The sequence below is a fragment of the Beta vulgaris genome, chromosome 6 (assembly GCF_026745355.1).
Source record: "Beta vulgaris subsp. vulgaris cultivar EL10 chromosome 6, EL10.2, whole genome shotgun sequence".
In the NCBI taxonomy this organism is placed as follows: Eukaryota; Viridiplantae; Streptophyta; class Magnoliopsida; order Caryophyllales; family Amaranthaceae; genus Beta; species Beta vulgaris.
Window position 1 is genome coordinate 14,650,728 of NC_079207.1, and position 16,710 is coordinate 14,667,437.

Below are 16,710 nucleotides of genomic sequence, written 5' to 3' on the forward strand. Positions count from 1 at the left end.
ACTTGAGTTGTGGCCATAAGATATGCTGGGGTTGATTCTAGGTGGCTTTGGATAAGTACTAATTTTCCTACTTTTGGTAGACAATGATTGTGCCAAGTGTTTATTTTGTTATCAACTTTTTGAACTAAGTGATGGAAATCAGTAGTCATTGGTTTATAGCTTGAGAAAATAACGCCCAAATATCTTCCCAATACAGCCTTCGGTGTCATATTAAAAACACCAGCAATTGCTCTTTGTCGAGAGTTGGGTATTTGTTTTGAAAACATGATTGATGATTTGTGAAAATTCACCAATTGTCCAGAATTATTACAGAAAGTGTCGATTATGTTTTTTAGGCGGTGGGCAGATGTCAGGTTTGCTTTACAAAATCATGGACCGTCATCAGCGAAAAATAGTCCTGGAATTATCTGGGCTCGTGGAGCAAGTTTAATTCCGATTCCTGAATTTCTAGATTTTGATGCAATATCTAGTTGTCTACAGAGCGCATCCATACATAGAATAAAGAGGTATGGCGATAATGGGTCGTCCTGCCGAATGCCTCGAGACGGTTTGATTATTGTAGTAGTCTCTTGGTTTATGACTAGTGAGTAAGAGAATGTGGAAATGCACTGCATAACTCATTTGATTCATTGGTGATGAAAACTATAACTTTGGAGGACCTGTTGTAAAAAAATCCCATTCTATCGGGTCGTAGGCTTTTTCCATATCTAGTTTAAGCGCAAACCATCCCCTTTTGCCTTTTGATTTATTAAAGATATTTAGTATTTCTTGGACGATGAGGACATTATCATGGATGAGTCTTCCAGGAGTGAACGCATTTTGGTATTGACTAATAATTTTAACCAGAAGTGGTCGCAGGCGTTCTACTAAAATTTTCGATATAACTTTATATAAAGTGGTGCATAAGCTAATAGGTCGAAATTGATTCGGTTTTTCAGGAATAACAACTTTTGGGATCAATGATATTAACGTATGATTAATACTGCGAAGAAGGTAGCCGTGATTGAAAAAGTCATGAATCGCTTTACAAATATCTGATCCTAAAATGTCCCAATACCTTTGGAAAAATTTAGATCCAAATCCATCAGATCCCCGTGATTTAGTAGGATTTATGCTAAATATAGCATCTCTAATTTCTTTTTGTCTGTGATAGGTGCAGTTAATTGATAATTGTCAGAGTCAGAGACTTCAGTGTAAAGATAAGGCAAGGATATAGTTCGAGGATTTTGGTGAGCGGATTTAAATCGTTCTTGAAATTCATATAGGAAGGCGTTTATAATATCATATGGGGAATCAACCCATTCGTTGAATTGATTTCTTATACATAAAATTTGTTGTCGTTGGATCTTCGTTTTTATCTTGGAATGAAAAAACGAAGTGTTTCTATCTCCTTTTGTCAGCCATTGTTTTCGCAAGTATTTTCCCCAATAGTTTTGGGTGAATGCTAGGAGTCATTCTCTTTGTCTTACTAGGCGGTCTAAGTGTTGCTCGATGTGGGGATGGTTAGGGAACTGTATCAATTGTTGTTGGACATTATTCAGTTGATAGTGATTTTGGTCGAGTTTTTGGTGAATGTGACTATAATTTTTCTTTGCCTAGATTTTGAGATCTTGTTTAATGAACTGCAGATTTCTGGTTATATTATAAAAATGCGAATGTGAATATTTCCGGTGCCAATGCTTGTTAATAATTTTTTGCGTAGTAGGATCGTTAGTCCACACATTTTGGAACCTAAATCTGGGTGGCTTGTGTTGCCTTATTCGTAATGTATCTAATATTATGGGAGCATGGTCTGAACAAGTGTAGGCATCATAGTGGACAAAAGCATTTGGATAATATGCTGCCCACATAGGAGAGGTTACACACTGATCCAGTTTTTCGTATATACATTGATTATTGATTCTTTTTTTTTTTTTTCAAGAGAACGTGTTAGGATGACTGGGAATATCTTGTGCCTGACAAGTTATCATGAAGTCGGAAAGAATTTGGCATCTTGAGGGGGTGGCACATGTCCCCCCTTTTTTTATCACTGATGTTAAGGAGTTTATTAAAATCTCCAATAAGACACCAAGGTAGGTGGAAGCTTGTGTAGAATTCAGTCATCTCTGTCCAGAATTGTCTTTTGTCAATATGTTGGGCGGGGCCATAAATACCAGTAAGCCAAAAAGAAAATTGCGAGTTTTTGTGCTGAACAAAGAAATGTGCCAATCGGGGTGTTGATGTTTGCGGTGTAATTACATAAGATTCATTTTTCCATAATACCCATATACCACCACTATGTCCTAACGGGTCTATAATGCTGATATCATCAAATCCCAACGTGTTCATAATTTTATGTTTATCTATTTTTGAGCTCATAGTTTCAATTATATGATTAAGATATCAGGGTTGTATTTCCGCATGAGAAAAAGTAACTCACTAAGGGCATTACTTTTTTTTTGCGCCTTGAATATTCCAACTAACAACTTTCATGATATGGTTTGTGTTGTAGTCTCATGCAATGTTTGTCAACTCTATTGGTCGATTGTGCATCATTAATATTATAACGTGTCTGGGCATTTCTTTTGGTCGTTTTCTTTTGCTTTGCATATTTTTATATAAAAAAAAAAAAAAACAAAAACATTTTCCTCTTTTATTCTTTTTCTTCTTTTTTTTTTTTCTGCATTTAGGATAGCTTGGTTGCATGCATGATTTGTGGCTAAAGAGTTCATGACTTGATTGGAAGACCTTCCTTATATTAGACTTGATGATTTTGGAAGCCCTGTTGTGACTTTAGGCGTCTCTTGAAACCAATAACTTTTGGTAGAGTCTCTTTGAAATTAGGCGAGTTGGATGAATGGATTGCCTTGCCCCTTGTGCGATGAATCCCGAAGGAGGGCCAAGAACCTCGTAAGACTCACTCACAACCCTCACCATTGATCGCCTAACTTGTGACTTGCATTTTAGCTCCCCAAGATTACATAAGACGAGCCTCTAGGAGAATGATTTAGGGCGTTTCTTTTGCTAGTAATAGGAGCTACAAAGCCAAAAGCTTGAATACCTGCATAATATTCGCTTCTCAACCCATCTGAGCCTTTCTATCCTATTTTTGCTTAACCCACATAATGAGTCATGGCCAAACTTTCCCCAAAGTGGAGTACATGTGTAGTTTTTGTTGAGTTAAGTGGTTTTGATATTAAGTCTTGGTTGAAAGAGAGTTAATGTGCTTGTATGATAGCAAAAGTTGAAAAAATTTTGTGAAAAAGAAAGACAAAAGAAATAAAAGAAAGAAAGTTCTTATTGTTTGATTTGGTTTATTATTGAAAATGAAAAGAAAGAAAGATCAAATTGATGAGAAAAATGAAAAAGTTCACAAAGTGAAAAAGAAACAAGTGAAATTCAAGGTATGTGTGAGAGTTCTTTAATTGAGAATAGTGTTAGGACTAGCTTGGGGGAGTATTTACCCCTAGTTTGTACTCCACTTACCCTTTTTGCACCACATTCCTAGAATATAATCCACACCCCTAACCTAGCCCCGTTACAACCTTAACAAAGTCCCTTTTGACTTCTAGATTGGACTTGATCTATTTAGTAGTGGCGGGTGAGATTTTGTGCAAGTCATGATGAGGGTCATCAAAACATGGTAGAGGCGAGCAATTATGGTTGAGCATCCCTAGGGAGGAGTCAAACTTGGGTCTTGGAAGTGGAGAAGAGTGAGAAATCATTCTTGGAAAGCTTTCTTTCAAAAAGACTCGGTTGATCGGTGGATTGAGACCTTAGAGTCACTCTTGTGCTTCCTAATCATCTTCCCTCTTGTGTTTGGTTGGTCTCCTAAATCTTCTATGAACTCATTTAGCTTGCATGTCATGCTTGTAACCTTGCATTTAGAGCATATAGGTTAGTTTGTTGCATGTTTCCTTTTCTTTTTATTCTCCTTTTCTTTTCTTTCCTTCATTCTCATTCTTGGTTTACTTGAGGACAAGCAAAACGCTAAGCTTGGGGGAGTTTGATAAGTGCGTTCTAACGCACTTTATGACTTCTTTTGGCTTGTTTTGCTCCCTTTCTCCCTTTTCTTCCTCTTTCTCCTCACTTTTCCCTTCTATTTCATTCACTTGATCATACTTGATCATAGTGACATTTTGCTAGATTTTCGATCTATTTTGATCGAATTTCTAGCACATTGCTTTCACCATGTTTGCTCGTGTTTCTATTGCAGGTATGACCCTTTTGGGGCCGAGAAATGCGAGCATGGCACAAGGGAACAGCTAGAGGCTGAGAGTAGCCTGAGGTGCGTCTGGTGCGCCCGCACACGCTATTGTGCGCCCGCACCATCACCAACATTGAGCACAAAACAGACGACATTGGTGCGCCCGCACCAAGCATAAGGTGCGCCCGCACCTGCGTCTGGTGCGCCCGCACCAACTCTATGTGCGCCCGCACATTTTGACGGATGAATTCAAGGAGGCAGAAGCTTAGGTGCGCCCGACCTTACATGGGTGCGCCCGCACCTGTACTGGTGCGCCCGCACCTTCACTTGTGCGCCCGCACCTTTTGACGGGGAATTTTCACCTTGAGGCAGAAGACTCAGGTGCGCCCGCACCTGAGGTCTGGTGCGCCCGCACCTGAGCATGGTGCGCCCGCACCTCCTTATGGTGCGCCCGCACCATGCGTTCCGAAACAAAATTTCGAATCATTAAACCCTTTTCTTTTCAGGTTTGAGACTTACGCTTTATTCTATTTTCACACAATATTTTAGGGTTTTGTATTAGAGAGAAAACACTTTAGTTTCCATTGTAATTGAGATTAGAGATCATAGTTTGTGATTCGATTTACATTCAAGGTACTTTTCATTCAATTCAATTCAAAGTTTCAGTTTTTATTTCATTCTCTTGGTGTTTGTTTATGTTCTTATATTATTTAAGATCTTCATTCTCTTAGTTTAATAATTGGATTTCTATTAGTTTAATTTCTTAATCATGTTTAACCTTAGATTAGTCATAGATTTTATGTTTAATTGCTTAAACTCCATGATTAGTGAGTAGTTTCATATCTAGGGTTAGGGTGAAAGTATGAATTAGGGTTTTAAATATGATGTTGATGTGATTGTGATGTATGGAGAAGTTTATGCATTGATCTTGGTGTTTTGAGACCTTAGGATAGATATTGATCACATTTATACTTTGGTATTTTGATTTCAAAGTTCTTAAATCGGATTTTGAACTCTTTTATCATCCCCAAGAATCAACTTAATTTCTATACCAAGATATTGGATGGAAATTAAGGGATCCTTCATTAGGGGTTTTCCAAACTTATTGAATCTCTTAATCAATTAACTAAAGACCATTCGAGAGAGGATTTAGTTGATTGATTAAGTGATTACTCTTGAGGACCATTCGAGAGAGGACTCAAGTAATTTAGAGGGAAACTAAACCTTGCATAATCGTCTTTGTTGCTTCGCAATCGCATTAACAATCATCATCCGTTCTTATTCATACTAGTAACCTTAACTCTAGTGTCTTTTATTTGATATTTAAACTCGTGATATTTGCTTGTTCTAGTGTTAGTATAGTCTTAATTGTTACCAAACATCTTTCAAACCCCAAATACCTTTCAATTAGGTAGTCTAGACTAGATAGACTTCTAATCAATCCCATTTTCCCTGTGGATCGACCCTTGACTTGCCCTTACTATTCTCTTAGTGATTGCTTGTTAGGACTATAAATATTGTTTGGAAAGCGGTTCTTAGTGCCTTAACGACACACTAAAAACATCTTATCAGTATTGCATAGTCATTAATTGTTCGGTATAGTTGTGCCCATCAGCTTGTGAACAATAAGTTTGTCGAAATTAACAATTGGCAAAGACATAATAGTCTATGGCAGGCATTATAAGATGCAGGGCAAGGCGTAAGCCAATCCCGAATTGTGTCATTCCATATCCAGCCAATAATTCTGCACCAAATAATTATGCAATGAGAAGTATATCTATTATTTATAAGCAATATACTATCTTTGGTTTCCCTTGAATAAACAGGATAAAGTAAATAAAAGTTTACAGAGCACCATTCTCTAATAATTTCAAGACAGAATTAGGGCCAAATTAAATGTCCAGAACTGCATAAACACTTATGTGCCCATTTAATTGATAAGTGTTTAAGTGGTAAGTGCAAGTGTTCTACCAATTGAAGCCTATGTAGTTTCCTTGCTCCTGCTGGGATTAAGCACTTGTAATTAGGATTATATATATAATTTGTCCGTAACCATAACATAAGAATATCTTGTTATTGAAAACTATGAATTGGGTCAATCGGGGAGAACCAGAACATCAAGGGTATGTTCATGGTGTTAATAATAAACAGACTGTTAGCATGCTCATGAATGATCCTATGGTAATCTGAGTCGAACCACCTTGCATAACAATGTACTGCAATAAAGGATAGAGCTTGTCCAAAAGATAGCACTTTAACCAAGGTGAATATTGACAGATACAGGGAAACAACCAAAGGCTAAACATTTGAGAACATAAGTATATAATTTCTTCCATATTATAGAAAACAACTTCATTTTTCATTGTAACAGGACATCCATTAGACACTTTAGCATATAGTTCTACTACATGATTCGTTAGCATATTAGGAGTACCTAATTCTAAGTTGACAGCTCCAGAAGGCAAAAGTGGATCTGTTAAGGCACCCCCAAAAAACTTACAAAAACTTTGTATCATCTATTCTGCATTATTTTTTCTTTATTTGCTTAGATGATGCTGAGTCAGCCTCATATTCAGTTCGTCGTCTCTTGGTCGAGTCAGAGGAGATTGACATCTCTTTGTGGGGGCCTAAGGCGTCGAAAAATAATTTATCCGCCTCAGATAGTTCACGAGCAAGAGCTAAATCAGATACCGAAGGGCTAACCTTGTGTAGATTAGAACCATACTCATTTAACATAGGAGGAAACTTGATGGGGGGGGGATGGAAGTTTCCAGCATTTGAAGAACCTCTGCAACCTGAGGATCTGCTTCATCAATAGTTTCCGTTTCTAAGAGGGATTTCACATCCTTATCGTTTAACAATTGCGTGGGATTAGGAGGCTTAGTGGGATCAGGTATATTATCTGACTTTTGTTCAGGAGGATTAGTTTGAGTTTCAACTGGGTGGGTGGCCTCCTTGCATTCTGGAGCAGAATCCTTTGTAGTTTCAGTAGGAGGGGCCGAGGGGGTTTAAAAAAGGAAGGTCTTGCCTTTGTAATCTTTGTAGCAACAGGGGTGCGGCTTTTCCGCTTAGGTACTACCTTAATCCATCTGCCACTTGACTCCCCTGAGTCAGATTCTGTTTGGTTTTCTTGAGGAGGGCATGATTTATTTGATGGATTGATAGTGCTAGCCTGTAATTTGTCAACCACAAGTTGAAGAGTATGATTGGCTTTTTCCTTGCAAGTGTCTAAGGTATGCTCCTCGGACCCACACAAGGGACATACCTTTAACATGCCTTCATAAGTAAGGAAGATTTCTCTAGTATGATCATGCAAATTCACTAGCAAAGACCCAGGGACAATGTGTAAGACCTTAACATCTACACAAACTCGAGCATAGCGTGCTCGTGTTGTGATAGTGTAAAGTCGTCAATTCTAATTGTAGGACCCACAGGTTTAAGCATGTAGGAGAGGCACTGATTAGACCAGAATTCCAAAGGCAAAAGATTAAGACGTACCTATATTGCTAGTGTGTGAATTTGGAATGTGAAAGGATTAAAGGCAAGTTGCCAAGCAAACAAGGCTAGGATTAATCCTTGAACATACCAGGGCCTATTATTCCATATTGCTAATTTGTCTTCATTGTTAGCAAACTTGAACATAATCCATCCATTGCCCATATCCACAAAAGTGGCATGACCTTTGAGCATGGTCCATTCACGATGAAGCTTTGCTGTCACTACAGAGACTGGAATGGAGTCACCAAAAGGTTTACCTAGCAGGCAAGAAACTGACAAATCATCAAAAATGAAGGATCAGGTTCTGGGTTTGGAGGATGGTGAGGGCTTCCAGCCATCCCATCTTTCATGGGGAGTTTAGAAGGGTCAGTTGGAGGAGAATTATGGATAGGGGCATTAGTATGTTCAGGTGAGTGAGTGACAGCAGTAGGGAGATTGTCAGGTCCCACATCTGAGCCTGATACGGCATGGTGTTTAGAGGAGGAGCTGGGGACCTAGGGCGGGCTATGATTTCTAGATGCATTGGAATTTCCAACCTCACCATCTGGTGGTGAGGAGTGAACAAGTAAATTGGAACGTGAAAAGGATTGGACAATATCCGCATAGTTTGAGCTTTTTTCTGGGTGATTTGCAGAAGACATATACAAGGTTAGTTCAGAATTAAGGGAGGGATGAGGAAGACAGATTAAGAGGCTTATGTGAGAGATTAGCTTCAGAATTTCCAATTTATAGACCCACAGTTGAATGGAGCAAAACCTACCCACAATACAAATATGCAGAACATAACATTATACATGAAGAAGGACAATCTACAGGTGACAACACAACAATTCCCAGTGAAAGAGGACACTAATCCAAGGCCATTATCCACCACGTTACAATGTAATAAGAAATTTAGATCGATTCTAAAAAATTTAACATATTTTTAGTAATTTTTATATGAAAGTCCTATATGACACCAATAAAGAATCTTTGTTTTAAAAGACAGTTCATAGATAATGACATCCTACTAAACAAAAAATAATTACAATACCATATTACTACACATTAATATGTTATTTTCTAAATTAAAAAATTAGCCATTCACTGAAAATACTCTGAGAAAATTCCGAATTCGTTTAATAATTTCGAAAAGAAGCAAGCATATGAGAAAGACAAATAGACGCTTGATCCCTTTGCCAAGCATGTAAGAGATAACTATCCTAGATTTGGTTTTACATAATTAATAAAAATTCTTCTATATTTACTCTTGGAAACCACTTGAAACTAATTATTCCAAACCACTAGACCATACATTTTTAGAACAACTCCTTTTTCTTTTCTGGAGAGCTCTTTTTTATTGAACAAAAGCATCAAGGAAATTTTGCATGTACATATGACCAAAAACATATACTACATCTTTTTCTTGTCCTAATAAAAGGCACACACAAAGTATTTGATATATATATAAGAACACTCAATTTTTTTCCTTGATAGAAGTTGGTACTTTTGAAGACTATATTCAGAATAATATAGTACGACAAGTAGTAGTGTTTGCTTCTCTTCCATCCCATTTCCAGGTGATTATGGAAAGTGTAGGCAATCTCTAGAGAAATTCAATACATTCTCTATTTGATAAACTGATTAGCTCATGATTACAAAGCAGTCCGGTAATAAATTAGTCATGCGGCATCCTAGTTGATTAAAAGCAATTAGGACATGTTTTTGCTATTCATCTCCTTTGAACTCTCACTTGAGCTACTAGATGGGTTCAATCCATACTCGCTAGTGGTTCCTCCATATTCACTGCTTGCAAAATCTTGAGTTGCAAATGCCATTTGCCTAAACTTCTTGAGATCTGCACTATATGCACGAGTATCATACTGATCTGATCCCTCTGATGAGCTAAACATTGAGCCTTGCCCTCCTTTTGCACCTTCATTATTTAGGTCATCCAATGAGACATCTCCTTCCAATGCTCGAACAATCTACAATTTATTGATCGTCAATAAATAACAACAAATCCTCAATTCGTTTTGTCTATATCATATATGGTTTTCTATTGAAAAAAATTAAGGGTTTTGATATATGCAACCCTTAAATTATATATAAGTATGAAATACAACTTTTAGGATTCAGAACAAAAAGGGTTTGTACAAACCTGGCTCATTTTAGGACGCCTCTTAGCAGAATGACGAATGGAAGCAGCAGCACAAGCCACCATACGTTTCATCAAATGAGGGTCATAGTTACCCTCCAAACGTGGATCAACAAAATCATGGTAGTTACCAGTTTCCAGTGCTTTTGCTAGGAGTGGCCTAGACTGAAAATCATGACAAAGTAACAACGTAAATAGGTAAAAACTAAAAAGGTGTACTCCTATATAACTTTAGAAATTTTAGCACTTTGTATAAACTAATAAAAGGATTTTAGATGCATAAAGTACCCAATCCACCAAGCTATCTTCCATGTACTTCATGTTAGGGTCAACTGGTCGACGTCCAGTTATAATTTCTAGCAACATAACACCATATGAGAATACATCCGATTTCTCTGTGAGCTTGCCACTTGAAGCATACTCTGGAGCCAAATACCTGCATTTGTCCATGACTCCATGTAATGTTAATTCATTACTATCATATCACTATTTAGAAAAAAAAGTCGTTCTATCTAGTGGATTAGATCACCGACCTCTTATTAATGCGGTTAGTAAATGTGGATTAGATATAACTTTAAAAATAGTCATACTTATACTAGACGTTATTTTTGACAGTGACGAAAACAATTTGAGAACGATCTTTGTATTTTTTTATTTCCGTTTTAGTTTAAAAAGACTAAAAAAACTAGAACACACTCTTCAAGAACTAAACTTACTAAATTACCAGTTCACTTAGGAAATTTTTTATTCATGGATTCATGAGTTGGAATAATCAGGAGAGTGACTTACCCAAAAGTTCCCATCACACGAGTAGAGACATGAGTATTTGTATCAGTGGTAAGTTTAGCTAGTCCAAAGTCAGCAACCTGAATTAGGAAAAATATCGAATTATCAGCATGTGTAAAAGGAGAAGAATACAACTGGGTTTATTATGTGCAATACTTTTGGATGAAAGTAGTAGCTTATGATGAATTTTCGATGATTAGATTGAAGAATATACCATGGCCTCATAGTTTTCATCCAACAAAATATTGGAAGCTTTGATGTCACGATGGATAATTCTGGGGTGACCTGCAAGTATATATAACATTCATAATATGCAATAAAGGTTGTTCCCAGTAGGAAATGAACTTTAGAAATTAGAAGCTTACAAATAATTAGAAAAATTTATTGCCTTGTAACAAAAAACAATATATTAGGGAGATATAGAATGTTTATGAGAACGTACAATCTTCATGGAGATAACCAAGCCCTTTAGCTGATCCAAGTGCGATGCGAAGCCTAGTGGGAAAATCTAATTCACCTCTTTCTGCAATTAAAAAAGTTTCAATCTAAAGACCCAAGATTGAGAGGTGGCCACACTATGCAGTGGTAGATCAACAAAAATAATTTTAAGATATAGGGGTAGTTTGACAATCGACTATTGACTATTGGCTATTGACTTTTGATTGGTTTAGTTGACTTGTTTGATTGGTAAGAAGCATTGGTTGTAGGGGGTGTACACCGGTTCATGACCGTACTGGCGGACCGGAATCTGTCTTTTACTTGGACCGGCACCGGACCGGAAAAATTCCTAACTTTCAAAACTTTTTTTTACTAAAATAATAAAACTTCCGGTCCAACCGATCCGGATCGGAAACTCAGAATTGGGAATTTTTGTGGACCGGTCTGGCAAATTCTGGTTCGAGCCGGTTTGTGCACACCCCTAATTGGTTGTATTATGTATCAACTTTTTAAGTTGGCTTTATAAGTCAGCTGTTTGTGAAAGTGTTTGGTGGAATTAGTTTTGGCTCTTGGTTGTTTATTAGAGAGTTTGTGGGTTAAAAAGTCAAAAGCAAATCAAAAAAGGGAACAACTTTTCAACCAACTAACAACCAATAGTCAAACAGTTTTTTTGTTGTTTGACCAAATTGAAAAGCCAATTAAAAAACTATTTACCAAACATTAGTTATGGCAATGTTTAATAGTGTAAAAATCAAAATTTAAGTATTTTAAAAGGAAGAAGGTATATTATTAATTAGAAGTCAATCGAAAGAGAAACTTACTGTGGAGGTGGAATTCCAAAGTGTCGTTAGGAACAAACTCATAAACCAACATGCGTTGGCCACCAGCAATGCAATAACCCACCAAGGACACAAGATGACGATGATGAACACGACTAATAATCTCAACTTCAGACTGAAATTCTCTCTCTCCTTGTCCACTACCAGATTTAAGGCTTTTAACAGCAATTTCTTTACCATTAGGCAAAACACCTTTATGAACAAATCCAAAACCACCTTGCCCTAACATTCTTGATTTATCGAACCCATTAGTTGCTGCAGCTAACTCTTCATAGGTGAAGGTGCTCTTATTAAAACCAAGTGTGAGACTTGGAGATGGTGCTAATGATGTTGCCGCATTTTGGACTGATTGTTGTCCACTTTCGTCGCTACTCCCCATTGGATTTTGATTTGGATTTGGATATCCCCAACCACCTGATGTTGGAGGGATCTTCACTGCATGCTCTTGCGGAGTTTGCCAATATTGCTGGTTGCCTGTTGTCAATTTAATTGCATGTTTTAGTACTACTCTTCGTAGAGTGTAAAAATGTATACGCCAAACGAGGTAGCACTTTAATTAGGAGTACCTTTCAAATATTGGTACATTAGATTAGGTTTATGGTTTAGACTTTAGATTCAAGGGATTGAGTTGGATATATGCAACGTGGGCGATTGTACATAACATCAAATGTTTGAAGCCTCTAAATATTTTTTTCCTTCATCAATTATACTATATGTTCTTCCTTGTTCGTATTGGACTCCCTTATTTAAGTTTATATCGTGTATTGCTAACAGTGTTGCTTAATTTGTTTTTTTGATATTGAGACACAAGTACGTAACTCCCCACTCTCTATACAACTGATAATGGACAGGGGTTCAAATCTCATCTTGGAGATGGGAACTCGAGGGTAATACTGATGTATTAGTCCTCTAAAAATAAAATATACATATTCACATGTAATCATTCAGATAAAACGTTTATTATATTAGTATTATAATGAAAGCATGGGTATTAGGAAAATTTCTATATTATGAGCAAACTTTAAAGAAGCAAATTCCCATGTTATTCCCATGTTTTTGCCAACCAAGCAACAATACATATACCTACTTTCTAGGAATTCTAATTTCCATATATTTGAATTTTAACCAAACAAGCTCTTAGTATCCACATAAAAAGACTAAAATACCCTCACTCACATACTAATTAAAGTAAACTAATCTATAAAATAATGCAAACATCACTCGATAGATGGACGTTGCTACATATGCACGTGACTGTTTATTAATAGAGATGATGTCAAATTTTTCTTTATAGGTTAAGGATAAAGTTATTCAAATAAAAATTGAAATTCAATCCAATCGAAACCGAATTAGTATTTCGGGTTAAACTCGAACTATGATTGGATTGAATTCAGAAAGAGTTTTTTTTTTTAAAAAAAAAATTGGATTTTCGAATTGGATTAGATTGAAAGTCATTGAATCCAAAATAATCGAATAGTAAATATCCTTATATTTTATACTTCCTCCGTTCCATAATAAGTGAAACACTTACTATTTTAGAACGTTTCAAAATAAGTGAAACATACTTTAGATGGATAAAAGAAAGTGGCAAAATGACAAGAGTGCCCATCACAAACTTGTGTGGTTTGCTTTTCTCTCTCCTCCTTTTGATAATAAAAAGGGTGTTTTATGACTTTTTGGCTTTTGAAAGTGATGTTTATTAAATCTTGTGCTCAATCCCTATGTTTCACTTATTATGGAACGGAGGAAGTATTTATGATTGGGCTCAACTTGATTTTTTTAAAAAAAGAATCAAATGGTAGGCAACTCTTCCCTTCCCCTAAAAGTTAAAACCCTAACTTGCTGTTGTAAAGTTGAACATGTTGTTATTAAACTTGATGTTGTAATGAATTATGAGTTTGTAATGAATTATAAGTATATTGTTATTAGTTTATGAATGAATTTTTTTTGAGATTGTATGAATTACTTCTATTATTCAACACTTTATTTTGATGCTCACACCAAATTTATTTCATTGAAAAAATAGATTATATAAAAATTGGATAATTAGGCTCGGATCCAATCTAGTGTCTAAAAGTTCAGATTGGATTGATTTAAACTCAAACTCTAATTCCCTTAGATTTGGATTGAAAAATTAAAATTCAAATTTTATTCAGATTGATAGATATTTACGAAAAACTAAATTGTAAATCGAATTTTCACCCCTTTCTAGATCATTATTCTTACCTATTATTTGAGATTATTAGATACAAAAATACAATTTTTTGAGAGACATCGACAATCATGAGATCTATGGACTATGATATAACCAAAGCTATAAACATAATAATGTACGTACGTACCTTGAGGTTTGGTAGGAGGATCCCAACCGTAAGGGGGCATCCCAGCACGCTTTTTCTTCTTCTTTCTTACACAAATTATACAAACAACCATGAACAACAACAAAATGCCACCCACTGCCACCACTCCGGCTACAACTCCGACACCGTGACGGGATGACTTAGAACCATTTGAAGAGCTTCCACCGCCACTTATGGGAGGGGATGACTGGTCAGGCAACAATGGTGGTGCAGGTGGGACCAATCCTTGAGGTGGAGCCCAAGGTTGCTCCGGAATATTCTTGGATTCACCACCACCTTCACTCGTTGGTGGAGGATGGTTCTCGATAGGAGGTGGCGATAATGATCCCTCTGTTGGTGGTGGTGATGATGGTGGCGGAGATGAAGAAGACTCTGAAGGTGGTGGTGATAATGGGGGAGAAGGAGGTGGTGAAGACGGTGGCGGAGATGAAGAAGACTCTAAAGGAGGTGGTGGTGATGATGATGATCCTGAGGATGGTGATTCTTCAGGTGAAGGAGATGATCCATCCGACATTTTTACCTCCCAAGCTTTTCTTCTCCTCCAACTAAATTAATAACACTTTTACATGTAAAGATTTTCTTCAACAAACTTTTACTCCTTGGCCTCCCCCCTTTTGCTCGCCTCTAATTCTTTCCAAGCTCTACATTCACAATAAAGTTAACCAAATAAATAAGTTTTATGGTAAACTCTAGCATGAAACGGTACATATCGGAGGATTTTCCTTACAATTGCAACCATGCACCATGTGGCAGTACAACATCATTATAGCAAATTAAAGTAAAAATAATAAGGAGATTTTAACGATGCTTTAAAAAAAATTGTGAAAAAAAAAATCTTGTAAAACATTTTCTGGAAAAAAACTTAATTTTATTTACAAAATGAAACCTATTTCCAGATCTCGTGTGGTTTTTGAGATACACATGGGTGACACTTTTATCTTCCTTTAACCCCCTATGTCGCATTTCAAAAACCACATTGAAAAATGAAAATATGTTTCATCTTGCAAAAAAAAATCATGTTTGTCATTTGTTTTGCAAAAAATGCTTTAAAAAGGTAATTTTTTGCAAAATTGAATTTTCCAAAGATATTTTTTGACAAATTTTCTTTCTGATATAATTATTTTTTTAAGATACCTTGATTAGTTTAGAAGTATTCGGTTAGACCATATATGATCTACAATGATCATAGAGGATAGTAATCTCTATATACTTGCGAGGCGGAGATCACCATAAAGAAATTACAAACTATAGCACATACAATAGTGTAATCTATTACGGTGAGTAATATATGAAGATATAATCTCACTATGTTTAAGTACGTGTTGCCTCTTCAAGAAGGGATCTTCAAACATGCATATGATTTATAGAATAATGTAGCATAACATCATTTAGTCATTTACACAAATTCAATTTACGACATGCAAAGTAGCTACCCTTACAAAAGGGGGATTAGAAATCAGAAATGGGAAGAGAGATTAAAGAGGAGAGAGAAAAAACCTGATGGAAGAAAAGGAAATCAAAGGAAAGAGAAGCAAAAATTGGAGTAGACGATCGATGTCATGAAAAGAAAGGAGGGTGGTACGTAGTCCTTCACTAGTCTCTTCCTACAAAATAGGCTCCGGTCGTTTTGTCTCTTTCCTCCACTTTGTTTGCTTTTTTCCCTCGCTCTCTTCTTTTTCTCTTTCTTAACCTTGGCTTAATGACTCCCCTTAATTTTAGCAATCTTCAGGTCATTTATTACCTCTATTTAGAAAGTTATATTTTTGGCTATCACCTTTTTTAGAGGAACAAAAAGCTCAAAATAATTATCATTAGTTCTAAATTAAACAGAATTGAGAGTTTCAATTACTACTTTTTGCAATAACTTTCTATATATATCTCATTATACTCCTTTTGTTTCTATTTTTCCTTCTTACATGGAATCTTTTTATGAGAAAAATTGAATAAAGTAGAAAGAACTTTTTTAAAACGAAAAAAGTACCTGATAGTAAGTAAGAAGAATATATAAATAACTATTTTTACTAGTATTAAAAAACTAATTTGTACGGAGATTATGGACTCAAAACCTCTGACATAAATATTGAATTGTTAATAGTAGAAAACTTATTACAAATATAATAAATTATATATATTGACATTATCAAGGTAAAAAGATCATTTGATAATAAAAAATGGAATTTGACAAAAAAAAAAAATGCAGCATAGCTTGGCGATAGAGTTATGACATCCTATATAATTGGTCATGGGTTCAAATTCTTTTACATGTATTTTTTGAAACACTACGACGTGTGCTCACACATCTATACTAATATATTAAAAGGTGTTTATAAGAAAGTTTGTGTGTCATGTGGCACACTGGCACTCTCCTCTAAAATTATAATGCAAATGCTTTATTTTCAAGTAAAACCCTCAATTAAAAAAATAATGTTGTACAAGATATCGAATACGTGACCTTTGAAATGAAAA

General features: G+C 35.9%; 1 protein-coding gene across 1 annotated transcript; it reads right to left on the bottom strand.

Moving 5' to 3' along the window:
• Positions 1–9,133: 9,133 nt before the first annotated feature.
• LOC104895864 (proline-rich receptor-like protein kinase PERK4) lies at positions 9,134–15,197 on the bottom strand. Its single transcript, XM_010682499.3, has 8 exons — positions 14,227–15,197; positions 11,867–12,358; positions 11,050–11,130; positions 10,822–10,892; positions 10,611–10,687; positions 10,110–10,257; positions 9,825–9,986; positions 9,134–9,651 (listed from the first exon to the last, which is right to left on the bottom strand). The coding sequence occupies exons 1-8, from the start codon at positions 14,756–14,758 to the stop codon at positions 9,376–9,378; spliced, it is 1,839 nt and encodes a 612-aa protein (XP_010680801.2). The 5' UTR covers positions 14,759–15,197; the 3' UTR covers positions 9,134–9,375.
• Between the last annotated feature and the right edge of the window lie 1,513 nt (positions 15,198–16,710).

Coding starts and splice junctions, on each gene's coding strand:
- LOC104895864 (XM_010682499.3), bottom strand. CDS start 14,758: ATGTCGGATGGATCATCTCCTTCACCTGAAGAATCACCATCCTCAGGA. Junction 11,131..11,866: donor TTTGGAATTCCACCTCCACA/GTAAGTTTCTCT, acceptor TTTTAATTGCAG/AAAGAGGTGAATTAGATTTT. Junction 10,258..10,610: donor CGTGTGATGGGAACTTTTGG/GTAAGTCACTCT, acceptor GGACAAATGCAG/GTATTTGGCTCCAGAGTATG.